The sequence below is a fragment of the Balaenoptera ricei genome, chromosome 17 (genome assembly GCF_028023285.1).
Source record: "Balaenoptera ricei isolate mBalRic1 chromosome 17, mBalRic1.hap2, whole genome shotgun sequence".
Taxonomy (NCBI): Eukaryota; Metazoa; Chordata; class Mammalia; order Artiodactyla; family Balaenopteridae; genus Balaenoptera; species Balaenoptera ricei.
This window is the reverse complement of record NC_082655.1, coordinates 29,611,690-29,639,496: the sequence shown is the minus strand read 5'-3', so window position 1 is coordinate 29,639,496 and position 27,807 is coordinate 29,611,690. Positions and strand designations below refer to the sequence as shown.

Genomic DNA, 27,807 nt, shown 5'->3' with positions numbered 1-27,807 from the left:
TGTCTAGCATTAATCTTCTAAAACAAAAAGTCAATATGATTTCAAATTCTAAGTTTGTGACAGCTTTTCCAATTTAAATCTGTCTCATCCTCTGTATGGAATACAAATAACAATGCAATATATGCCAAGCATCTATGAAAAAGAGCCAATATTACTAAGAACGAACCATAATCATCTGAAGTCATATACTGAGAATTAAGAAATAATTTTCCACTTTCACTTTGCTTCACAGGAGCCTGGTTAATAAGCACTTCCCGCTTGTACCAGATAAGTAATGATTTCTAGGTCAGTAAACTGCAACATCGATTGAATTCACTTACAATAAGTATAACCATAGCAAACCCATTTTCACATGTAGATTCTCTTTCCAAGGCTGACTTACAGTCATTGCTCTCCTCTCCATTTCTGAGAAAAGGGATCAACTTAACCAAAATGTTTGTGTTAAGCCCTGCCTTGGGGTATCTCTCTAAGGAAGTCCCTGTTGATAAGACTATGAGGTATTGCTGAATGACTACCCATTCCAGTTTGCCCAGGACAGCCGTTCTTTACACCCAATGTCCCTGCATAGTTATTAACAGCAGCCACTTTCAATCCCCAATGTCCCAGGTACAGTAATAAATTATATGGTCACCCTATTGTCCATACACAGTGTGTAGAGTGCTAGGCATAGAACTTGGAATAAATGCCTGGAGCTATCTACACTCTTATCTTCCTTGTGCACTGATAGTCTGGAATAAAATACACACAATATTCATGGGCTCAAATGCACCCCCCTATAGGTGGTCTAAAGCAATCTGAACAGGAATCCATTTCAAGATGGACACATCCTCCTATGAAGGTATGAGGATACACGTTACTACCTAGCCCAAATCATACACCTTAAGGATAAGGTACATATTTGAAAAAAATGGCCAATCTATTGATACTCTACGGGAGCTGTACCCCTCTAGTTATTAATCCAAACAATTCCATAAAATGGAAGTCCAGAGCTTCGGGGCAAGATGGCGGAAGAGTAAGACGCGGAGATCACCTTCCTTCCCACAGATACAGTAGACATACATCTACACGTGGAACACCTCCTACAGAACACCTACTGAACGCTGGCAGAAGACGTCAGACCTCCCAAAAGGCAAGAAAATCCCCACGTACTAGGGTAGGGCAAAAGAAAAAAGAAATAACAGAGACAAAAGAATAGGGACGGGACCTGCGCCAGTGAGAGGGAGCTGTGAAGGAGGAAAGGTTTCCACACACTAGGAAGCCCCTTCGCGGGCGGAGACTGCGGGTGGCGGAGGGGGGAAGCTTCGGAGCCACGGAGGAGAGCGCAGCCACAGGGGTGCGGAGGGCAAAGCGGAGAGGTTCCCGCACAGAGGATCGGTGCCAAGCAGCACTCACCAGCCCGAGAGGCTTGTCTGCTCACTCGCCGGGGCGGGGGGTGGGGGCTGGGAGCTGAGGCTCGGGCTTCGGTGCTAGCCGGGAGGGGCTCCGGGAAAAAGCCTGCAGCTGCTGAAGAGGCAAGAGACTTTTTCTTGCCTCTTTGTTTCGAGGTGCGCAAGGAGAGGGGATTCAGAGCGCCGCCTAAACGAACTCCAGAGACGGGTGCGAGCCACGGCTATCAGCGCGGATCCCAAAGCAACAGGGGCGCAGAGGGAAAAGCGAAGAGATTCCTGCACAGAGGCTTGGCGCCGAGCAGCACTCAGCAGCCCGAGAGGCTTGTCTGCTCAGCCACTGGGGCGGGCGGGGCTGGGAGCTGAGGCTCGGGCTTCGGTCGGATCGCAGGGAGAGGACTGGGGCTGGCGGCGTGGCACAGCCTGAGGGGGGCTAGTGCGCCACAGCTAGCCGGGAGGGAGCCCGAGAAAAAGTCTGCAGCCGCCGAAGAGGCAAGAGACTTTTTCTTGCCTCTTTGTTTCGAGGCGCGCGAGGAGAGGGGATTCAGAGCGCCGCCTAAACGAACTCCAGAGGCCGGCGCGAGCCGTGGCTAACAGCGCGGACCCCAGAGACGGGCAGGAGACGCTGGGGCTGCCGCTGCCGCCTCCAAGAAGCCTGTGTGCGAGCACAGGTCACTCTCCACACCGCCCCTCCCGGGAGCCGGTGCAGCTCGCCGCTGCCGGGCTCCCGTGGTCCGGGGACAACTTCCCCGGGAGAACACACAGCGCGCCTCAGGCTGCTGCAACGTCACGCCGGCCTCTGCCGCCGCAGGCTCGCCCCGCCTCCTCTGTACCCCTCCCTCCTCGCGGCCTGAGTGAGCCAGAGCCCCCGAAGCAGCTGCTCCTTTAACCCCGTTCTGTCTGGGTGGGGAACGGACACCCTCAGGCGACCTACATGCAGAGGCGGGTCCAAATCCAAAGCTGAACCCCGGGAGCTGTACGAACAAAGAAGAGAAAGGGAAATCTCTCCCAGCAGCCTGAGAAGCAGCGGATTAAAGCTCCACAAACAACTTGATGTGCCTGCATCTGTTGAATACCTGAATAGACAACGAATCATCCCAAATTCAAGAGGTGGACTTTGGGAGCAGGATATATTAATTTTTCCCCTTTTCCTTTTTTTGTGAGTGGATATGTGTATGCTTCTCGGTGAGATTTTGTCTGTATAGCTTTGCTTTCACCATTAGTCCTAGGGTTAGGTCCGTCCGTTTTTGTTTTTTTTCTTTTTTTTTTTTTTTACTTAAAAAAAAATTTTTTTTTCCTAATAAATGTTTTCTTAATAATTTTTTCCTTATTTTCTATTTCTAGAAATTAAAAAAATTTTTTAATAAGTTTTTTCATATTTTTTATTTTAAAAAACTTAAAAAATTTTTTTCTTAATACATTTATTTAATAATTTTTTTCTTATTTTTTATTATAAAAAATTAATAAATCTATCTTTAAAAATAAAAAAAAATTTTTTCTGAATACATTTATTCTTAATAATTTTTTTCTTATTTTTTATTATAATAGCTTTATTTTATTTTATCCTCTTTCTTTCTTTCTTTCTATTTTTTCTCCCTTATACTCTGAGCTGTGTGGATGAAAGGCTCTTGGTGCTCCAGCCAGGCATCAGGGCTGTGCCTCTGAGGTGGGAGAGCCAACTTCAGGACACTGGTCCACAAGAGACCTCCCAGCTCCACGTAATATCAAACGGTGAAAATCTCTCAGAGATCTCCATCTCAACATCAAGACCCAGCTTCACTCAACGACCAGCAAGCTACAGTGCTGGACACCCTATGCCAAACAACTAGCAAGACAGGAGCATAGCCCCATCCATTAGCAGAGAGGCTGCCTAAAATCATAATAAGGCCACAGACACACTAAAACACACCACCAGACGTGGACGTGCCCACCAGAAAGACAAGATCCAACCTCATCCAACAGAACACAGGCACTAGTCCCCTCCACCAGGAAGCCTACACAACCCGCTGAACCAACCTTAGCCACTGGGGACAGATACCAAAAAACAACGGGAACTACGAACCTGCAGTCTGTGAAAAGGAGACCCCAAACACAGTAAGATAAGCAAAATCAGAAGACAAAAAAACACACAACAGGTGAAGGAGCAGGGTCAAAACACACCAGACCTAACAAAAGAAGAGGAAATAGGCAATCTACCTGAAAAAGAATTCAGAATAATGATAGTAAGGATGATCCAAAATCTTGGAAATAGAATAGACAATATGCAAGAAACATTTAACAAGGATGTAGAAGAACTAAAGAGGAACCAAGCAACGATGAAAAACACAATAAATGAAATTAAAAATACTCTAGATGGGATCAATAGCAGAATAACTGAGGCAGAAGAACGGATAAGTGACCTGGAAGATAAAATAGTGGAAATAACTACTGCAGAGCAGAATAAAGAAAAAAGAATGAAAAGAACTGAGGACAGTCTCAGAGACCTCTGGGACAACATTAAACGCACCAACATTCGAATTATAGGGGTCCCAGAAGAAGAAGAGAAAAAGAAAGGGACTGAGAAAATATTTGAAGAGATTATAGTTGAAAACTTCCCTAATATGGGAAAGGAAATAGTTAATCAAGTCCAGGAAGCACAGAGAGTCCCATACAGGATAAATCCGAGGAGAAACATGCCAGGACACATATTAATCAAACTATCAAAAATTAAATATAAAGAAAACATATTAAAAGCAGCATGGGAAAAACAACAAATAACACACAAGGGAATCCCCATAAGGTTAACATCTGATCTTTCAGCAGAAACTCTGCAAGCCAGAAGGGAGTGGCAGGATATACTTAAAGTGATGAAGGAGAAAAACCTACAACCAAGATTACTCTACCCAGCAAGGATCTCATTCAGATTTGATGGAGAAATTAAAACCTTTACGACAAGCAAAAGCTGAGAGAGTTCAACACCACCAAACCAGCTTTACAACAAATGCTAAAGGAACTTCTCTAGGCAAGAAACACAAGAGAAGGAAAACACCTACAATAACAAACCCAAAACATTTAAGAAAATGGGAATAGGAACATACATATCGATAATTACCTTGAATGTAAATGGATTAAATGCTCCCACCAAAAGACACAGACTGGCTGAATGGATACAAAAACAAGACCCATATATATGCTGTCTACAAGAGACCCACTTCAGACCTAGAGACACATACAGACTGAAAGTGAGGGGATGGAAGAAGATATTCCATGCAAATGGAAATCAAAAGAAAGCTGGAGTAGCAATTCTCATATCAGACAAAATAGACTTTAAAATAAAGAATATTATAAGAGACAAAGAAGGACACTATATAATGATCAAGGGATCGATCCAAGAGGAAGACATAACAATTGTAAATATTTATGCACCCAACATAGGAGCACCTCAATACATAAGGCAAATACTAACAGCCATAAAAGGGGAAATTGACAGCAACACAATCATAGTAGGGGACTTTAACACCCCACTTTCACCAATGGACAGATCATCCAAAATGAAAATAAATAAGGAAACACAAGCTTTAAATGATACATTAAACAAGATGGACTTAATTGATATTTATAGGACATTCCACCCAAAAACAACAGAATACACATTTTTCTCAAGTGCGCATAGAACATTCTCCAGGATAGATCATATCTTGGGTCACAAATCAAGCCTTGGTAAATTTAAGAAAATTGAAATCGTATCAAGTATCTTTTCCGACCACAACGCTATGAGACTAGATATCAATTACAGGAAAAGATCTGTAAAAAATACAAACACATGGAGGCTACACAATACACTACTTAATAACGAAGTGATCACTGAAGAAATCAAAGGGGAAATCAAAAAATACCTAGAAACAAATGACAATGGAGATACGACGACCCAAAACCTATGGGACACAGCAAAAGCAGTGCTAAGAGGGAAGTTTATAGCAATACAAGCCTACCTCAAGAAACAGGAAACATCTCGAATAAACAACCTAACCTTGCACCTAAAGCAATTAGAGAAGGAAGAACAAAAAAACCCCAAAGCTAGCAGAAGGAAAGAAATCATAAAGATCAGGTCAGAAATAAATGAAAAAGAAATGAAGGAAACAATAGCAAAAATCAATGAAACTAAAAGCTGGTTCTTCAAGAAGATAAACAAAATTGACAAACCATTAGCCAGACTCATCAAGAGAAAAAGGGAGAAGACTCAAATCAATAGAATTAGAAATGAAAAAGGAGAAGTAACCACTGACACTTCAGAAATACAAAAGATCATGAGAGATTACTACAAGCAACTCTATGCCAATAAAATGGACAACTTGGAAGAAATGGACAGATTCTTAGAAATGCACAACCTACCGAGACTGAACCAGGAAGAAATAGAAAATATGAACAGACCAATCACTAGCACTGAAATTGAAACTGTGATTAAAAATCTTCCAACAAACAAAAGCCCAGGACCAGATGGCTTCACTGGCGAATTCTATCAAACATTTAGAGAAGAGCTAACACCTATCCTTCTCAAACTCTTCCAAAATATTGCAGAGGGAGGAACACTCCCCAACTCATTCTATGAGGCCACCATCACCCTGATACCAAAACCAGACAAAGATGTCACAAAGAAAGAAAACTACAGGCCAATATCACTGATGAACATAGATGCAAAAATCCTCAACAAAATACTCGCAAACAGAATCCAACAGCACATTAAAAGGATTATACACCATGATCAAGTGGGGTTTATCCCAGGAATGCAAGGATTCTTCAATATACGCAAATCAATCAACGTGATACATCATATTAGCAAACTGAAGGAGAAAAACCATATGATCATCTCAATAGATGCAGAGAAAGCTTTCGACAAAATACAACACCCATTTATGATAAAAGCCCTCCAGAAAGTAGGCATAGAGGGAACTTTCCTCAACATAATAAAGGCCATATATGACAAACCCACAGCCAACATTGTCCTCAACGGTGAAAAACTGAAACCATTTCCACTAAGATCAGGAACAAGACAAGGTTGCCCACTCTCTCCACTATTATTCAACATAGTTTTGGAAGTGTTAGCCACAGCAATCAGAGAAGAAAAAGAAATAAAAGGAATCCAAATCGGAAAAGAAGAAGTAAAGCTGTCACTGTTTGCAGATGACATGATACTATACATAGAGAATCCTAAAACTCCCGCTAGAAAACTACTAGAGCTAATCAATGAATTTGGTAAAGTAGCAGGATACAAAATTAATGCACAGAATTCTCTTGCATTCCTATATACTAATATGAAAAATCTGAAAGTGAAATTAAGAAAACACTCCCGTTTACCATTGCAACAAAAGGAATAAAATATCTAGGAATAAACCTACATAAGGAGACAAAAGACCTGTATGCAGAAAATTATAAGACACTGATGAAAGAAATTAAAGATGATACAAATAGATGGAGAGATATACCATGTTCTTGGATTGGAAGAATCAACATTGTGAAAATGACTCTACTACCCAAAGCAATCTACAGATTCAATGCAATCCCTATCAAACTACCACAGGCATTTTTCACAGAACTAGAACAAAAAATTTCACAATTTGTATGGAAACACAAAAGACCCCAAATAGCCAAAGCAATCTTGAGAACGAAAAATGGAGCTGGAGGAATCAGGCTCCCTGACTTCAGACTATATTACAAAGCTACAGTAATCAAGACAGTTTGGTACTGGCACAAAAACAGAAATATAGATCAATGGAACAGGATAGAAAGCCGAGATAAACCCACGCACATATGGTCACCTTATCTTTGATAAAGGAGGCAAGCATATACAGTGAAGAAAAGACAGTCTCTTCAATAAGTGGTGCTGGGAAAATTGGACAGGTACATGTAAAAGTATGAAACTAGAACACTCCCTGACACCATACACAAAAATAAACTCAAAATGGACTAAAGACCTAAATGTTAAGCCAGACACTATCAAACTTTTAGAGGAAAACATAGGCAGAACACTCTATGACATAAATCGCAGCAAGATCCTTTTTGACCCAGCTCCTAGAGAAATGGAAATAAAAACACAAATAAACAAATGGGACCTAATGAAACTTAAAAGCTTTTGCACAGCAAAGGAAACCATAAACAAGACCAAAAGACAACCCTCAGAATGGGAGAAAATATTTGCAAATGAAGCAACTGACAAAGGATTAATCTCCAAGATTTACAAGCAGCTCATGCAGCTCAATAACAAAAAAACAAACAATCCAATCCAAAAATGGGCAGAAGACCTAAACAGACATTTCTCCAAAGAAGATATACAGATGGCCAACAGACACATGAAAGAATGCTCAACATCACTAATTATTAGAGAAATGCAAATCAAAACTACAATGAGGTATCATCTCACACCGGTCAGAATGGCCATCATCAAAAAATCTAGAAACAATAAATGCTGGAGAGGGTGTGGAGGAAAGGGAACACTCTTGCACTGTTGGTGGGAGTGTAAATTGATACAGCCACTATGGAGAACAGTATGGAGGTTCCTTAAAAAACTACAAATAGAACTACCATACGACCCAGCAATCCCACTACTGGGCATATACCCTGAGAAAACCATAATTCAAAAAGAGTCATGTACCAAAATGTTCATTGCAGCTCTATTTACAATAGCCAGGACATGGAAGCAACCAAAGTGTCCATCATCGGATGAATGGATAAAGAAGATGTGGCACATATATACAATGGAATATTACTCAGCCATAAAAAGACATGAAATGGAGGTATTTGTAATGAGATGGACGGAGTTAGAGTCTGTCATACAGAGTGAAGTCAGAAAGAGAAAAACAAATACAGTATGCTAACACATATATATGGAATCTAAGGAAAAAAAAAAAAAAAAAGGACATGAAGAACCTAGTGGCAAGATGGGAATAAAGACACAGACCTACTAAAGAATGGACTTGAGGATATGGGGAGGGGGAGGGGTGAGATGTGACAGGGTGAGAGAGTGTCATGGACATATATACACTACCAAATGTAAAATAGATAGCTAGTGGGAAGCAGCTGCATAGCACAGGGAGATCAGCTCGGTGCTTTGTGACCACCTAGAGGGGTGGGATGGGGAGGGTGGGAGGGAGGCAGATGCAAGAGGGAAGAGATATGGGAACATATGTATATGTATAACTGATTCACTTTATTTTAAAGCAGAAACTAACACACCATTGTAAAGCAATTATACTTCAATAAAGATGTTAAAAAAAAAAAAAGGAAGTCCATACAAATCTCCTCTAAATCCATATGTTTCTATCTTGCTAATGGCGAAACTATTCACCTAGTCACCTTAGCTAGAAACCTTAGTATCAAATTTGATTCTCTCTTTATTCTGTGAAATTAGTTACTTACTAAGTCTCATTGATTCTATTTTAAAAGTCTCTGGAATTCATTACACAAAAACCTTTCATCAGAACACAGTTTCTCATCTGCAATTGTTACAGTAGCCTTCTCCAATTCATTTCCTGCACTTCTGCAAGAATTATCTTAAATAAAGCAATTGCTTTAATTCACTGTCTGCTCAGAACCCTCAGATAACATCCAGACTTCTTAACATTGCACTCAAGACGTTTATCATTTGCACTCAAGCCTCCCTTTTCATCTTCAATTCCAATCACACCTCACACTAAGCACCTACTACTCAATGGTTCTCCAGGGATGGTACTGCTCCCCTAGGAGGTGCCTGGAAATTTTTAGGGACATTTTTTATTGTCACAGTGATTTGGGGGAATGAAGAAGATTTAACGAGCAGGGACTAAGAATGTTAAATGTCCAGCAATGCAGGCCAAGTTGCCTTGCCAAGATGCCAATAGCACCCCCAAAGGAGACTTCTTGTTTCCCAAACACATTATTTTTACAAACGTGTCGCTTCTTCTTCCCAGATTCTATATAACCTTCCTCTACTAGCTCTGCCTTCTTCCAAAATAACATTTTCCTTGGATGATAAAATTCAAACTCTCTTCTTACCTAAAGACCTCAGCTGATTTAATAGTCATGCACACAGTGTGTTAATTGGAGATAATTAAATCACTCCCATAACACACCAGTTGCCTGCTGATCTAGTACTTAGTGTACTGAATTATGATTAAACATCTTACCCATCTGTCATTTCATTCCATGTTCCCCTTTTTTCTCCTTCTATCCACTAAAATTTGAGCTCCTTAAAAAGGGGGATATTCCTTTGGTATCTTACTCATTTTTTTAAACTCCAATTTTTACCATTTACCCAGAAGTTAAGAATAATTATATAATGAGAAGTGACTTTTTGGACTAAAAGGTAAAAAATTGTACTTGCATTCCTATGTATAGAATGCCATACCCTAATAACCTTTTTGTGGTTGCTAAACTTAGAATACTTTGAAGTAAACTAAATATTTTAGTTACACCTTTTATCAGCAGTGGTGCTTTAAATTCATGTATTAAATTACAGATTAGACTAATTCAAGTATTACAAACTCAAGTATAAGAGAAAAAGAAGCTACAGACACTGTGGTAAACTCAAGAGGATGTTCCCAATATAAAGGTATTTAAATCCCTTTATTTTTTGATAAGTGCTGAGTGAGTATGCCTTACAAAGATCTGCCTACCATGCTTGTGTTTGAGATACATTCTATGAAAAAATACTTAGGTAATCTTAAAAAAGAAAAAGTGTGTGTATACAATACACTTCTATACAAGAGATAAAGTAAAAGTATTCTTATACCACCCCACTTATTTTTTTTCAGTTTAAGCTTAAACTATTTCTGTAGCATATTAAAATTGTACTCTTTCTTAATCAAAATTTTCAACTTAACTCCCCCTAAGTTGCATAAACAATAAATAGGGTGGACAAAAGTTGACTGCTCACTTGCACATCTGTTCATATCTGGGGCTCGGTGTCCATAGTACCCGGATGGGCAGGAATGCAGGCACTCTCCATACTGGCGCATGCCTTCTCTTCGAAGAAAGAAGAATAACTTCTGTTGACATCGGCTGCACCCATTGTCCTTTGAACAAGACAAGCATCCCTTGCAAATGGGATTTGATACATAACTAGCTGTAAAAGAAAAAAGACAAAATACATTTAAATATGAATATGATCAGACTTCTGGTCAATGCAACATGCTGAAAAGACAAGTGTCTCTTGTCCTTTTACTTTAATCACATAGAAATGCTAAACAAAATAACCTCTGCCACCCTCCAAAAAAAAATGGTTAATACACAACCAAACTTAGAAACAAAGAGGAAACCCAGAGACAGAGTTGAGGCTGGAAGCTCAAACTGAATGGCTCATGGAGGTGCTAGAGCAGACAGAGGCAGACCTCAGGGCAGGGTCCTGAGTCCAGACCAAGAAATATGCATGTAGAATCACGTTGCTATAAACTTGAAACTAACACACTATCATAAATCAACTATACGTCAATATAAAAAAGAAAAGAAATAAGCATGTAAAGAGCTGATGCTTGTCTCTATGGAGACTGGAGTCATAAAGGCTTGTGTGTCCATGGAACAAGCACTAGAAGCCCCCACTTCCAGCTGGCCAGAGAAGAGGTTTCCAACCCTGGATTGGGGCATAGAGGATGTGAGCACAGGAGAGAAAAATATAACCCATAAGAAAAAGCTACCCCAAACCTACGAGACATTCAAGTGTGGTATCCAAGTTTAAATCATCAATGTAGTATGGGGTCCCTAAGTCAAGAGGTTAACATAAAAAACTTGCCCAGACCCAGCAAAATCCACAAAGAAAAAAGTATGAAACAACCCTACAGAAATTTTCTACAATCCTGAGACCTGGGACATTCATGGAAAACCATCTTAACATCAAAATGAACAAATCACATGTGCAAGCAAACCTCAATGAGCAAGAGTCAGTCTGAGTAAGAGATTTCATACCTAAAGAATCAGAAATAACAGTACCATCTGAAAATGACTTTAAAATGAGTATCTTTAGAGTATTTGAAGAGATGAAATGACTAGAAATCACATGGGAAGAAGCAGTATCATAAAATGTGCAAATTAGAAAAGTTAAAATTCTAAAACTGAAAAAAATTCTAAGGACAAGTTGAATGGTAGACTGGGAGAGGGACTTAACTAGAAAACAGGCTTAAAGAACTGTGGCACAAAACAAGATATAAATATTAAAAAGGTAAGAAGCATGTAAGAAAAAACAGTATCTGAAATATATGAACCTTATGAAGTTCACTACAGCTAGTGACAAAAATGGTAATTTAAAAGAAAACAAATTCTGTTTCTAGCCCTGGTATAAAATTCAGAAATGATACAATCTGAAATCCCAGTATAATTTCTAAAGTATGAAAAGTTCATGTAAGGTCATAAGCTTAAGGCCACACTAACTTCATTTTATTGAGTTAACCCACAAAAGAAATAAGAGAAGGAATAGAAAATTCATCAATTATTGAAACTTTCTGCTTTGAGACTACATCCTATTTGCCCTACATATAATCTTTATTGCATATAAAATTAATACCAAGCCAACAGTATTCATACTAGCAGCTATACAACAAAGTATACTGTATACCACACCAGTCTTTATTTATAATGATTTAACATCCACTATATTTACAACTACTTGCAGCAGATCTACATAGGTTTCAGTTCCACAACATGCTCTCCCCACTTCTCCTGGGCTCTCCCTGACTTGTTCTTGCAGCCTCTCTTCCAGAGAGATCCCCAAACAAGGGCTTAGTCTAACCTTTCAGAGAAGGGGCCAAAGAAGAACCAAGACACTCAGGACCAGAAATCATGGCCAAGATGACCCTTTCAATTGGCCATTAAGATCTACTTCTTCCCACTTATTCCAGGACTTTGTTCTATCAACTGTTCAAAACTTCTTTTATTTACATAGTGAATCTATGTTAGAGACTTTCTCTTGCTTGCAAACCTATCTATGCTTCCCAACTAATTTCTTATTTACCACCTTATTTTCTTAAACCTGCAATTGTGGAGCAAAAAAGAATCAATTCAGATGAAAAATCACCTCCTCAGATAAAATTCCTAATAAAATTTTGGCAAACTTTCCAGATACCCCTTTATATGTGTACGCATATACAATATTTATAATATGTATGCATATACAATATTTATAATATGCAATTGGTATTTTTCATAACTGTGATCAGACTTTACATGAAGTATGATAACTCGCTCAATTTCAATCAAGTTGTGAGCATCTTCTCATATCAATGAATCAGACCAATATCACTCATATTTCTCGGAAGTGTCAGTTTTATCTGCAGCCTCAACCTACTATCCCCACCCATGTAATTATCCCCAACACTGCTTTTATGAAGACCACAACTGGTTTTCAGATCCTCAATTCAAGACCTCATTCTCAGTCTCTTGTCCTCCCAACTCCTGTAGCTGGGTCATTACTGAAAGTTTTCTTCCTCTTCTAGATTAATGATAATGTCTCCTTCTAAAGACTTAATTCCAACCCTCCCTCTTGTAATTTCCACTAATCTTCTCATAAGTCAGGCCCTTATTACTTCTCACTTAGACAGTTATAGTGCCCCAACTCCCCACGTACCTCTCTCTACATTCTATTGTTGGCTCAGCTTTTCTGCTTTTATTTTCATCATAGGATTTCTGTTATCCCTTACTCTCATGAAATAATTATGACTTATAAAGCATTTTCACATAGCCAACTGGAAATAAGGTTATAGACTATGTACAATTTCCCTAGCTGCCTTCTGAAGAGGTTTTATTCTGACATTTTGTTATTAGTGTCCTGAGTAGGTTGTAAGGAGTGAGTATGTAAGTTTCAAAAACTAGGACACAGACCAACTTTTGTGTAAGGAAGAGGTAAAAACTGAGAGTGGGCTGGGTAGGGTGCAGAACACGGGATGAAAGGAACAGAACTAGGAAGACTCAGCAGCTGTATGATGGATGAAATGGCTTTGGCAGAGGAAGTGGTGACTGGGGAGAACCCAACTCATTTTAATTTTCAGGGCTGCCTAAGAACATAACCCACCTTAAGCACAAAGACCCTGTGGCATGATATTGGGGGAAGCAATTTATGACTCTCTTGTGAAAGAAAAAGTCCTTATGTAGGAGCAACCAGGAGACTAAGGCAAGGGCAGGAGCTGCTGGCTGGAGCTGCATCAAAGGCAGCCCCACACTGCAGGGTCCTCTGCAGCACGTCTAAGAATAGTTCACTGGCTGCCTTTTGCTCTGCAACTTAACTACAAATATGAAAAGGTAATATCAAGGTTATCCAAATCCCAAACTTAGCTTCATAAGTAAAAGGAGAATTTAGAAGATTTACATACATAGCAAAACAGTTTAAGGAGAAGGTTCTCTGTACCACAGTCATCACAAAGTAAAACTGAAGCTATACTTACTTTCAGTTCAAAAGTTAAACCAAGAGCTCTTTATCACTATAAATCACACTCTGTAGTAAGAAGTATGGAGAAAAGAGAATTACAGAGCTAAGAGAATCATCATAAATTAAAGGCTTTTTGTTTTGTTTTACGTATCAGAAGCCAACTTTCATCCTGACCACAAAGATTTCAGAGTCAACAAATTGTACTCTACATTTTTTAAAAGGTATTCTTAAAATCAATAAAGCATTGCTTTATTTACTTGAACCTTAACTGACAATGAAAATGAAATAGGGAATACTTACCTGAGTCCATATCTTAGATATCTTTATAACCCTACACAGGAGGAATTCTCTTAAAACAAAAGTGATGTGAGCCACACCCAACCTAAGTGCTCTCTCTTCCCTTCCCCCAATCTTCTTCAACCGTGCTCCTCAATACTGAAGGACAAGAACACATGTAATTTTGGCAATTTGAAGCTTTGTGCCCCAAACCTCAAATGGACTTTTTGGTTTAATTAACCGTTGTCCAGTGTCAACTATCCTAGTCACCTCTATGTTGTAAATCAACAGCTTAATTCAACAAGAACTTCTTCATCCATTATATGGTGACTACACCAATCTCTGTATCTAAAGCCAGGCAAAAATAGACCTTTAAGCATGACTAGAGTAATTTATTTTGTCAGGATCTTAATAAGTCAAATGGCTCTGCCTATTTCTATGAGATTTAATTCAAGTGTGCAGGTGAATAAACAAATCTTAATTCCCAGCTTTGATGACCATGTTTATTTGCTCTCCCCGTAAGCTTCAACTTTTCCAGCCCTAAAGCCTGCTGAGATCCAGAGCCTCGTCACTCCAACCAAAACACTTTTCTAAATCTTGATCCACCCAAAATCCTAAAGATGAAATACATCACATAAAACATTAAAAATCTTCAAAAAGGTGCTAGACAGTGGTGTAAACACAAATCCACACACATCTCCCTGACAGGGAAAGGAATATATGGATATAGAAAACAAAAATCATGAGGCAGAAACCAGGTAACAATTACTTATATCACTAAGTATATAAGGAGAAAAAAACAGTATAAGTAAAACTCTTTACTCTTGATTCTAATTATCTGATATGTATTCCTCTTAAATTGCAAAGTAAGTTTGGTTTTTCATGAATCCTGATATTTTAAGTTTGATCCTTTGTTAAGTCAAACCCAGTTATTCACATTTTATCCCACAGAACATTTTATGTAGGTGTTGAGTGCCCATCTGTTTCTAATATACTCCTAATACTTTTTAAAAGTGTTCCCCTGTTTCTGGAGTAGGCCCTGCCAAACAAGAAGAAATCTAAATTCCTGCTAGGTGAAGGCATCCATTCCTGACAAAGAGTACAGATTTCTAATCCTGAAAATAATGGGACTGAACAATGGGCTGTTGGCATCTTAGCCTCACTCCATATTTGCAGGTTAAATAATGTTACAAGTTCAACAGCTTTTTAAAAAATGAAAAACTACTATTAACTTCATTGATCAATCCTATCATAAAATTGCTAATATATTTATCTCTGCCCAATCCCAAATTCAAGATATATATTTAGAAACAAAAACCCTATCCCTGGCACCAATGACAGGGAACTTGCATGTCAGATCCTATATAAATCAAGTCGGGCATAGATCCTTCCACTACAGCTTGGCAACACTGGGATAAAAAACCGTGTAATCATGTGTACTCCCAAGCTCAAACTCAACTAAGCAATCAAGGTTGTGAATTAAGAAGCCACTCAAGATTTGACCAAAATGAGAAATGCCTATCTTAGGATACTTTCCTTAGTTTTACATTAAATTGTAAGTATTTATAGAAAATAAAATATGTAATCTGATCTTTGATGCAAAGACAACAAATTTTAACACTCTGGATGTTCACCATTATAATCATTATGCCTTAGAAAATAGATGTTAAAATTAACAATGTTAATAAAGCTCTGACAGAGATAAATTTCTAAATGTCCATTAAAGTTTTAGAGGAGGTAAAATAACAGGAATTTAGTCTAGAAAAACTTTTGAGAATAAAGGGCAAAAGTGCCAAAAATTCCAAAATTTTATAACCTGTAGAATTAAACCATATTTTCTCAGAATCTCTTTATCTTTTATCATGAGTCCTTCAATAGATACCAATATTTTTAGGAAAAAGGTTTACAAAACTTTTAACTTCTCAAAGACGTACTAGCTTTGAGAAACCCGTATTAATTGGCTGCCTGAAAATGTTATTAGTTGATAATTAATACCATTGTTTATCCACCTAAAACATGTTAATTAGGAATGAAAGACTGGATATATCCTTATCTTCAGAAGTATTCCTTAGGAAAATAGTATTTCTAAAGATTTATAAGCCTCCCAAAATATTGAAATCATCTCTAGAGATGAATATTCTTAATGACATCAGGATTAAAGGAATTTAATCAGATGATTTTGCTGCTCCTACCAAAGTGTGTTTCTCACTGTATAAAAACTCAAAGCTACTAGATTTTAAAATATGGAGGGAGAAAGTTAAGTAGAATTACAGGTTTATTTTAACACATGAAGTGCTAACATCTTCAGAAAAAATGAGGAAAAGGACCACAATTGTAAGGTACTGATTACTTGCCAGTGCCAGCACTACATGAGTCATAATCCTTATAGATTGGCACCTCAGAAGTACAGTTACAACCACGATTAACCATGGCTGTAGTGTGGTTAACTGGACGGGATATTTCTTTTTTTTTTTTTTTTTTACACATCACAAGGAAGCAGAAAGCCTGGATGAGGCATGTGTCATGCATGCTTCAAGTATAAATTAACTAAGATGTCTCAGGGAAGCCCAGAATACTCAATAAGGGCAGGTCAAGGAAAGAGGATGAGCTAAGATATGGTTGCAAAATAAATGTGGATGAAATCTTACATAAGTATGTTTGAGGGCACAACGGACCTATCCAGAACATGACAGAACACATTCCCCTTCTAATTTAACACATCATCATTAATATTCAAGAGAGTCTGCCAGAACTGGAGGAAACTAAAAGAATGTACCAAAGCAGTCACTGCAATCATCAGAGGAAAAAATTACTTTGGTTCAACACATTTTACCTTGAGACAAAGCAGTATCCCTTCAACATATTTCACCCAAAACGTAAGCAGCTGAAGCAGATGCAGGTTGCACATCTGGTGATAGGAGCCAGAGATTTCCCAAAAGAGCTTCTGGATGCACATCTTACATTCAATGCAAGGTACTTAAGTGTTTTTTTTTTTTTTAATCAGAATCCATCAGGTCTTGATCCTCAGGGTTCAGCACCACAGAGAGAAGCTCAAGGAAAGATGAAATGAGCACTTTGATGTGCCAGTTCTATGTACTGATCAACTAAACATGAAGTAGAACACAAGAATCTGAGTGAATTAAATGGTACCCAGAAACAGGTTTCCAAAAACAGTCATTAACGCCCAGTGTCAAGTAAAAAGACACAATAAAAGATAAAAGTAGCTATGTATAGACTCTAACAAAAAATTAAAATCATGAGCCCTCAAGTTAGCATATACAATTCCCCAAATGGTGCAGTATTTCTATAATTAACACTCACTGTCGAAGCCAAGCCCTGTAAGAATTACTCCTCTTCCCCCCACACCCCCGCTACAAACTCTGACACAAAAGTCTTAATGCATATTCCCATGCTAGATGTTAACTCTGACAGGTAACAGGGGAATATATACAATTAAGGGTCAGAACACCCGCATCCCCAAACTAAACTATTAACATGAGCAAAATACCAGAATCATAAGCTCTTCAGCTTCTACAACTGCTAACACCAGTAACATTAATTAGCTGATGAAGTCAGAGAAAAATATAAGATGGTTTGAGATTGCTCATTTTCCCAAAGATATATGATGTTTTGAAACAAGGGAAGACTCATATTTTATGTTGTATAAAATAAGCCACCTGCTTGAATCCGTGACAGAGAAAAAAATTTACTCCATAAAACTGTTCTAATGCCAGAGGAAAAGTAAGCGTAAAGTCATAACGTATGGGATCCTCTAAACTGTGGCTAGAAACTGCTGTGTAGTATAGATGACTCATGCCAAGGGTTGGCTTGGACTTTCACAACATACTTAAAAGACCCTGTGGAAATGTTGACAGAATGTTGGTGCTAATGGTAACTCCAACATGAGCAGATCTAAATAGATACATTTATGAAGATTGTGAAACCACCACTTTCACATGGTCCCATGTTTACACAAGGAGATAATCCAATTATTTAAATAGAAAACAGCAAACTGCTCATAAACAGAGCCAGATTTTTACTCCATAAAGTACTTAAATACTTCTTATACTAACACTACTTCAAAATAGTTTTGCATACTTCCTAAGTACTGTAACTTAAGTGCCCATAGCGTCTGACCTACCCAACTGCCTATAGGAAAAACTCCCCTTCCTGTCTATTCAAAGATTAATAGAATATAAACTAACTCCTGCTTATTTCATGATTTTAATTTTAAAACAATAAATGGAAAGCCAACTGGATGGCTTATTTGGTGTCATAAACACAGCCCTCAAGAACCACCAGTGCCATAACTAACCAGATTAAAGACTCCATGTGTTTTAGATATGGAAACTCCCATGGATTATACCACTGTGTTTTAAAATTGAGAATGAACACTATTAGCTACACTGTTCTAGAGAAAGGTCTCTTCAAACAAAGATAATAAAAAAAAATTTTTAAGTTGCCTTAATGAAAAACACACTAACAAACCCTTCGGGTTGACAAACATTATTATGTAACGATTATTCCAGAATACACTATAATGCAAAAAAAGGTGAAAGCTTTATTATACTCAGTGTAGGTTGCTGTGGGTAAAATATTACTTATGCTAATAAAAATCAGAATGATTCACTACTAAATCTTCAGACCTACAAAGGATTTAGTTCTCAGTAATTTTTAAATCAATTGTCTGTATTTAATATTTATCAACAGTTCATTTTAACATGCTTTGTCAGTTTGCTAACTTCATAGCAATCAATACCTTAGACACAGTTTGAAATCTAGCCGCTTAACCATTCTTGTTCTAAGAAGTTATGTCTATTCAGAACAAGAAGAAATGAAAAAGAGAAAAGTCAAAATGGGGGTGGGGAAAGAAAAGAAAATGAACTTGGGGAAACATTCTAAGTAATGTTTATTACTCATAATTTCTGTTTATCAAAAGTGAATAAACAGATCAGAGAGTTTAAGAAACCCTTCCAAACTCATACAGTTTGCTAGTGACAAATTTAAATCCAGTTCTGACCTCTGATTTCAAAAGCCATGCTTTTAATTTCCTCATTAAGAGATATATGTACAGCACCTAGGGAAAAAATGCATTGTACCATGATTAAAACTGTGAGAACTTTCTTTCAAATTAGGCTGTACCCTTGTAATTTGCTCACTGCCCCTGTGCTCTGTTTTTAGCTACAGCAAAATAATCAAAGTTCCTTTTGGTGATTAGCCACTAAGAGTACTATACTAATTCTTTCCTAACATAACTAGGACTATATTAAGTCTCATAAACCAACAAAATTAGGATGTCATCCACAAAAACACTTCAGAGTCAAACTGCTGATACAGCAAAAAGGATAATGGGGGAAACTGAGTTACAGGTTTCTTCTGGCAGAGGTTAAAGAGAAATCTTCAAAATTATAAATGGAAAGTCTTTAACTGTTTGGGCATACAGCAAAAAGCCAGCACTCTTTACTCCAATTGACAAGTTCAAAGAAAAAACATCACCCCCAAACCATGCAATTTCCTGCAAATGGGCCACTCTCCTCACTGTCTTTGAAGACAAATCGTGTCCTGGCCAAGGGGCCTTTGAAGTAACCCAGCAAGCATACCTATGTAATTAGAAAGGCTCGGTACGCCATCCAAATGAGCAAAACTAGACTTTAAAGATGCGCTAAAGTGAAGAGGCTGGACTGACAGCCTGACACAAAGAGTTTGAGAGCAGTTTGCCCCTGCTCACTAACCATAATTCTCCTTCACTCCCTCCAAGCCTCAGAAGCCAAAAGCAAACTCCATATGCACTACTGGGAAACTGTAAATAGTGTTTGGTCACTCTCAAAAATGTGGCAAAACTGTATGTATGCATGTTTACAGACATAGATGTGTATATACATACCTACACTTATGCATGTGTATATAAATGTATGCATATACTATTTTTCTGAACCATTTGAGTATAAGTTGTAGACATTACACTCTTTTACCTCTAAATTTGTGTTCAGTATGTATTTCCAAAAACAAGGACATTGTCTTATAATATCAGCCGTATTGATATGATCCAATGCTATTTTCTAACCCCCAGTCCATATTCAATTATCCCAATAATGTCCCTTATATCTACTATTTTCCTAGACTAGAATTCCATCCAAGATTATGCATTGCATTAGGTTGAACTATTTCTTCAGTCTCCTTTAATCTGCAACAGTTCCACTTTCATGAGCTTGACATTTTGGAAGATCAGTTATTTACAGAATATCTATTTGGCTGACTGATCTCACATTTTGGGGATTACGTATGAATTGATGTTATGTTCTTTTCTCGTGCAGGTCAAGAGGCACTTGATGAATTTGGTTGCATTACTGGTGATATTAACTTTGATCCCTTGACTAAGGTGGTGTCGGTCAGGTTTCTATACTATAAAGTCACGATTTTTCCCTCTATAAGAAGTATTTTTTTTTTTAGGAGATATAGTGAAACTATATACATATCCTGTTCTTCAAACTTCCACACACTGGTTTTGGCATCCACCGGTGATCCTTGCCTAAATCAACTATTCTTCTGATGGTTATCAAAGGTGATTTTATAACTCCATCATTCTTCTCCATTTATTAGGGGATGTTCTAGTGTTAGGAAGAGCTTTCCCTTCTCCTTCATTTATTTCTCTGCTTGTTTGTTTATATCAGTAGGGAATCACAGATTTTATTCAGTGTACTATCATCTGTTACTGTAATCTATGCTCAACTTATCCTAGATTTGTTCACTGAGAGCCCTTTAAGGTGCTGTGGATTTTAAGTTGCATTTTATGTGCATGCTACCAAGTGCTTAGGGGTAGAGAAGGAGGAGATCAAATTTATCCTGGAAGAGCTAAGAAATAGGTGGTAAGATGAGTTGCCAGTTGGAGCAGGAGCTTGCCATTTGGAGGGGGATATCCCAAGGAGAGAACTAGTACGGGCACAGGTGTCTGCACAGGACTGGGGGATGCTGAACTCTTTGTCCTTGTATGTCTGATAAATCTTGGCCTGTCTTATTGACAATCTATCTTTCAGACAATAGCAAAAGGAGCCACTCAATACTTAACTTGGATACAAGAAAGAATTTGCTAAGAATATGGAAACTATGATGTTACCATGGGGTTTATAAGAGTAGAATATACAGAAACTGCGACCCTAGAAGTAAAATCCAAGACTTCAACAATGGATTTTTTTTTAAGTTTGGAAGGATACAGGTTTGGCTTTGCAGCCAACATTTCTAAGTTAGAAGAGGAATTAAGAGGATATTTTCAAAATAAGAATCTACTTACATAATCCCAATGGGAAAAGAAATGAATGATATTCTATTAGAATTCAATAAGGTTTCATAGGAAGTCCTCTGATGAATTCAAACATTTTAAGCAACATGTACAAAAGGATACATTCAGGAGAAAAATAGGTTAGTCACAAAGAAATGTGAGGAAGGCTAAATTTTCCTAAGGTTTATAGGGAACTTTTTTTTTAGAGCAAAATTAACAAGATGAAATTGTTCAGTCCAATTATTAAGATATAACGTAATACTAGATGAAAGAGGTAGAAAAACTTATTTTCTGCTTTCATTTTGTATTTATTAAAAATAAAGACCTTCAAAGTGAAAAGGGAAAAAAAATCACAGCTTAAGGAAAAAATATTGACTACAAGATAAGCAAGAAGACCCTAATGAATATATCCTTATTTTTTAAATATTGAGAAATTGATTCCTGAAAAAAAAAAATAATGGAGGGCTTTAAAGAAGGGAAATGAATCGATGTCTGATTTTCAATAAGTTGGGAAAACTGAATTTCAAAAACTCCAAATTTTAGAAGAGGCTTTAGGACACCAGGGTTGTAAGCACTTATAGCTTAAAATAATTATTATAAACACCTATCACGGTGTTTATGTCAATAAGAACAAGTCCTGTCAAAATTAACCTCATTATTTTTAAAAAATCACAATTTTCCTTGCTTTCTCTCCCTATCTATATATCAACATCTATATCTATGTCTCTGTCTATATACACACAGATCTACAGATAGAAAGATATAGAAATAGCACACTCATATTTGGTAAACTACGTATAAGTAAGTTGCAGACACCACAATACTTCACATGAAATTCTTCTGCATGCACCTTCTGAGAATAAGGACATTTTCTTACATAATCACAATACCATTGTCAGATGTCAGAAAATTTATCATGGGTAAAATAATATTTTATGGTGTTTATGTTCATACTTCATCAGCCATCCCAAAAATGTCTTTCCATCTATCCAGACACCAATCAAGGACTGTGCATTGCATTTGGTTTGTTTCTTTAGTCCTTTTAATTCAGAACACCTCCCCCATTATTTTTTGTCTTTCTTGACATTGAGATTTTTAGAGTCCAAGCCAGCTGTCTTGTAGAATATCCTACAATCTGCATTTGAATGACTGTGGCCACATAATTAGATGCACCATTCTGCCATCATTAATAAGATAATTTAATTCAGACAGAAATCATCACCATCCTACCACCATTAGGTGAAAGCTTATTGGGAAAAAATATCACCCAAGAGATTACTTACTAATTCCAAAGGGAGAAGTTCCCTTTATGATGAAGAGATTTGGCAGACTCCACATTAACCAAGGGATCAAACTGAGTATCACCAAAAATGGGACAAACTGCCTCATGTGCTTCCTGATGTGATGAAATGGGAAGCACACATCTGTCAAGAATTCTTGTCAATAGATACTTCTTCTAATTACTTTGTAATCACTAAGTCTCCAATTTCATTTTCAGGGATCCTGAACTTGATATTGCAGAAACCTGTTTCTTCCTCTTTATTCTTTTCATTTTTACTCACAGTATCCTGAGAGCAACATATTTCAAAAAGGATTGTAGCAAAAGAGGAAACTAAGGAGACAGTAGACAGAGATTATGAGGCATTGGGTGTCGTCTCACCATAAGAGCCAATCATTAGGCTCATACACACAGGCACACACCTATGCACAGACGTGTGCATGCAAGCCCATACACCCCAAGGGAATAGAGGAGGGGGGACATTAGCTACTCTCTGGGAAAATCATTCCATCATTGTGGTATAGAAGCATTTCTAGGGCCACCCCACATGGCTATACTCTACACAGCTCTGGGGGACACTGTTCACATAGAGCAGTTCTGCCTCAATTTATAAAGCAAAGGCTCCCACCTGATGACCACGAGCCCCTATGCAGTCTGTAGAAGTACTTTGTTTTACTCACAACATATCTGTTCCTCTAAATTTTTTAATGGAAATTCAGATTTCTTGCTTTTTTCTTGAATAATCCTATGGTATGGCCCACATTCCTGCTTGATAACCATCAACTGAGCTGTATGGCAGTTGCCTGCATCAAACGCCCCGTCCACTTCAGCTCATCACTCTCCATGGTCTAACACATGACCAACTTCATGCACAGAGCAGCCACCTGACCTCCGGGGATCACCTTCCACAAAGGAGACAAGACGCTCAAGTTCATGCTATCATGAACAACATTTTCCTAACATTCAATTCACTTACTAACTGGGAGGTGTACGTCACCTCACAGACCAGTGCAACTTTCTCTTTGTGAATTTATAATCATGAAATAGCAGCTTTTTCACTGTAACCTAGGAGAGAGCAGTCGGCATAAAGAGAAATAATGTTATTATTTAAGTAATATCAGTGAAAACCAAAATTAGATTCAAGAATTAAACTATTATAAACATATTTAAATGTACCCAAATTTCACACATATGTAATAAAAAATCACTTTGTAAAATGGTTTGCTTATTTTAAAATCTATGTTAATAAAGCAAAAGAATCTCCTGAAAGGCTGTGTGACAGAAACAGCAAAAAAAATACTTACTAAACAAAGGAACAAACCGGAAAAAATTATAGCAACACACAAAAAAAGGGTAGATTTTTTTGTGTATATTGAATACTTGCAGATCAACATGGAGAATGGTCCTTTTAGAAGAGGAAGTAGGGAATATAAACAAACTATTAAAAATTGATCAAAGAAACGGAAGAATGTACGTGAAAATATGTTCAAACTCACTAGTGACAAAAAATACAAATTAAAATAAGCAGTCAACTTCATCGTATGTTAAAGTTTAGGAGATTGATGATTAAAAACTATCAGTAAGCATTTAGAAAATGACAACCTCATATACTCCTGGCGGTAATGTAAATAAGTACAAATCTTCTAGAGTATAGTTCAGCAATATTATACTTTTCCTTTGACCCAGCAATGTCACTTTCAGGAATCCTATGGAAAGAAATGGACAAATACATAAAGATACACAATTCACATCACAGCATTTGTTTTAATGGTGAAAAGATAGTAAAGAGCCAAAATGTCCATCAATAGAATACTGAATAATTTATATCAGATCTAAAATATTGACTTTAAAGATCATTTATTATACACAGAAATGTTAGTTAACATGCAAAGAAGGCTCTTTTCATATAGAAAAATGTAAGAAGGCGGATTATAAAAATAATGTAAGACTCTATTTAAAAACACATACATGTGTTTAATATTACACATATTATTACACATATTATTATCATACATGGCATGATATTCTGCAGTATGAACTTTTTTTCTTTTAAGTTCATTCTTAGTCCTTAGGTTTTTCTTTATTCAAATATACAAGTGGCATTCACTGGCTCAGGGAAGAATTTCTCAAAGAAAGAAGTGCAAATGCTCAAATTTTAAGTTTCCAAATGCTATTTTAAAACTCTTAGAAGAGACAAAACCTTCCCATTCCTTTAATTTCATTGCGTTATGAGACACTGAGTTCTGAGTTTCAAAAACAGGAGACAAATTTCACAGAGAAAAAAAGTTTCTGTCTTAAATAAGCATGGAAGACTATCAGAGCCAATTACCTGCTTAGACAGGATAAAGACCCCATGAATTGGGGATGTAGGAGGGAGGGAGAAGAGAACACTCAGTTTAGGTTGAGTGGGCCTCTACAAAGAGTCATATGCCCTAACCTTGGGGGAAATGGTTGCACGAAAGAATATTCATATCCTGTCCTGATAAATTAGGGAATCAGAACGGAAGATATTTGTGAAACCTAAGAAAGTAGGAGTGCCCAGGTGTGTGCCTCCAACCTGGACACTTAGAGCCTTGGGATGGAGACATGGGAGTGAGGCATTTGGGGCAGAAAGGGCCTGAGAAAGCCTCTCAAGCCCAAAGCGGTCTAGGAAAACATCCAAAATAACCTCACATCTCAAGAAGAGCTCAGAGACGGTGGAGAGAGACCACAGGCCAGGGACAGCCTCACAGGACAGAAGACGCGGATTTCGTGGACATGAATTCATTCCCTGACAGAAGGTATGCAGAGCTAGACACGGAAGAGTCAAACCAATGCTAACCGCACACAGCAGTGGAGAGTGGCATCAGGATGACGGAGGCCCTCCACTGCTTTCTCTCCCCAGATAAACTTTATGCAAACCTTGCTGAGAAGCAGGTGGATGGAGAAGGAGGGAAGGCCAGAGCTCATCTGGTGATGAAAATGGAAAAACACTTAATTGACAGAGTATATGAATTTACCAGGATTAATTTTCCACTACTAAGAAGAACAAGGCCTCGAGATAGACACTAAACTCAAGCTTAGAAAATAAAGTGACTTTGCTGTACCCCCGGGGTGTGTATCTTAGGAAGTTTCTACCTTCTACATATACACAGAAAAATACCTTACAAATATAGACGCAACTGAAAAGAGATAGAATGAGTCCATCTTTTTCTGTATACTGTTCAGCATTTCATAAAGTTTTGCAACGAACCCATATCACTTTAATAGAAAACAAAACTATTTTGGAAATAAAAGGTAAATGACAATTATTCTGCCTTAAAATGTTTTAAAGAATTTAAAACAATCATTAGGTTTTTAAAATAATTTTGGTAGCAAAGTACAATGGACAATTTCTCTCCATTTCTTAGTTTCTACTTTTAGTTAGCCTGACTTTCACATATGGAATTGAGAAAAAAGACGTTCGTAACTTACACGGTGATTCACCTGAAAGAACAAAGTAGGCCATGTGCCTTTGCGCCACAGGCACTGCATGCGCATGCGCACCCCCGGGGAGGCCATAATTGAGCAGGGAAGAGTTACTGTCTCTTTAAAAAACATAAAACTCCTAATTTGCTTAAAATACACACAGAAACCCAAAGGCCTTAATAACCTTCATTACAATTTCCTCCAAGTAGAACATTCATAAGCCTTAAATCCCTTTACTGAGTTTTATTGCCCGTAATTAGCCAAAGTAGACAGAACTGAGTGTGTGTGGATGTGTTTGTGTGTGTTTAAATTTAATAGACTCAAGAAACATTTGTGTCATTTAGTCCCCACTTTTCAATACCGAATGGAAATATTCAAGAAGGAAAGGGAAGAGAGATTGGAAGAATTCAGAATAGGTGGAAAAGAAGGAATTTCTAGATTAGTTCAACATCCAAATAAATGTAGTATTTGGATCCTGTTCATATAAGTTATTTGTTTTAATTATTCCCTAAACTTTCCAAAAACATTTAGTGGGAAAGCTGAAACCAAGATTGGTGTTCCAAACTACAGGGCTACATTAGCAAGTAGCCCTTTCAAGTCATGCTATGTAAAATGTGGTCCTCAGCCCCGCGGTAGCAGCACCCACTCGAAGAACGATCACAAGCCTCCCCCGCACCTACCGAATCCAAATCCATATTAAAAACAAGATCCCCCATGATTCCTACACATTGATCTAAGGCATTCAGATCCAAGTTTTGAATACAGCATCCCCCTCCAAAATAAAAGTCATAAGGAAAATTAATGTCTGTACCTGAAAACACTAAAACTACTTTTGTGCCTCCCTATACATAGATTATAATCAATTCAAAGGGGAATGTTATGTATCTTTCTATCAGAAAAACCAAAAGTCGTAATTAAAGTAGAATCTTTCCATTTTATTCTTTCATTCAAACTATAAACTGAAAATGGGTTAATTTGCAAAAGAAATTCCAAGGGTGTAAGATTTATTTTCCAAGGTTATTAGTTGACCCTATTCAACCTACAGGATGGGAAACTACTAGGTAACAAAGTACCATCCTAGTCAAGTAAAGGCTGCATATAAGAGATCTTCCAAAAAGTTGAAAAACGAGCTTTAAGAGTATACTATATAAAGAAGAATTAACAAAGATTAGGAAATAGAAAAGTTAAGGTTTTCAAGTTTTCATTCATTGAAATTTACAACCCTCATATTGGAATTTACCCTAAATTTACAACCCACACAAAACTGGCCCAGATCAGTGTCTAATGCGTCTTGCCACACTGGATCAGACTCATGCCCCTTCCTGTCCAGGATTCTGATGATGGCACCAAGGGACATGCTGTGGGAAGAATGGCTGTTCTTTGATGTCAGCCTCAAAGGTTAGGAGTGTACCCAAAACATCCTAGCTCCCTGTAATAACCCATTATGGAGCTGTCATCCACAAACTTAGTTAAATCATTTTTGAGGTTATTTATATTTTCCACCCCTACTTCCTCTTAGAGTAATCAGTTCCATAAGTTTCTAACTAGTTGGGTAAGGTGATATTTTCTAATCCCATTGCTCACCACATCTTAGAATAAGGCAGTGTTCTTACTATCAATATTATTCATACCATCCATGATGTAAAAGGAAAATGGCCATATCTCCTCACAGCACTTGTGTCCATTGATCCCTATTGGTTTTTTTTCTTCCCATGGGCAGGCATCTTCTGTTGTGACCATTTTAGAATCCTCGTATCTTCTCTGATTTCACTATAGATCT

The 27,807-nt window shown here is 37.7% G+C and overlaps 1 protein-coding gene across 3 annotated transcripts in view; it reads right to left on the bottom strand.

The window, feature by feature from the left end:
- RSPO2 (R-spondin 2) overlaps positions 1 to 27,807 on the bottom strand; it is a 165,405-nt gene that overhangs the window by 84,787 nt on the left and 52,811 nt on the right. For 2 of the 3 annotated variants that reach the window (XM_059901746.1, XM_059901745.1), the window contains one exon: positions 10,273 to 10,461. The exons of the other annotated variant lie outside the window; for it this stretch is intronic. In XM_059901746.1, the coding sequence (XP_059757729.1) occupies positions 10,273 to 10,461 (189 nt within the window). The remainder of the gene's footprint in view (positions 1 to 10,272; positions 10,462 to 27,807) is intronic. 3 annotated transcript variants of the gene reach the window in all.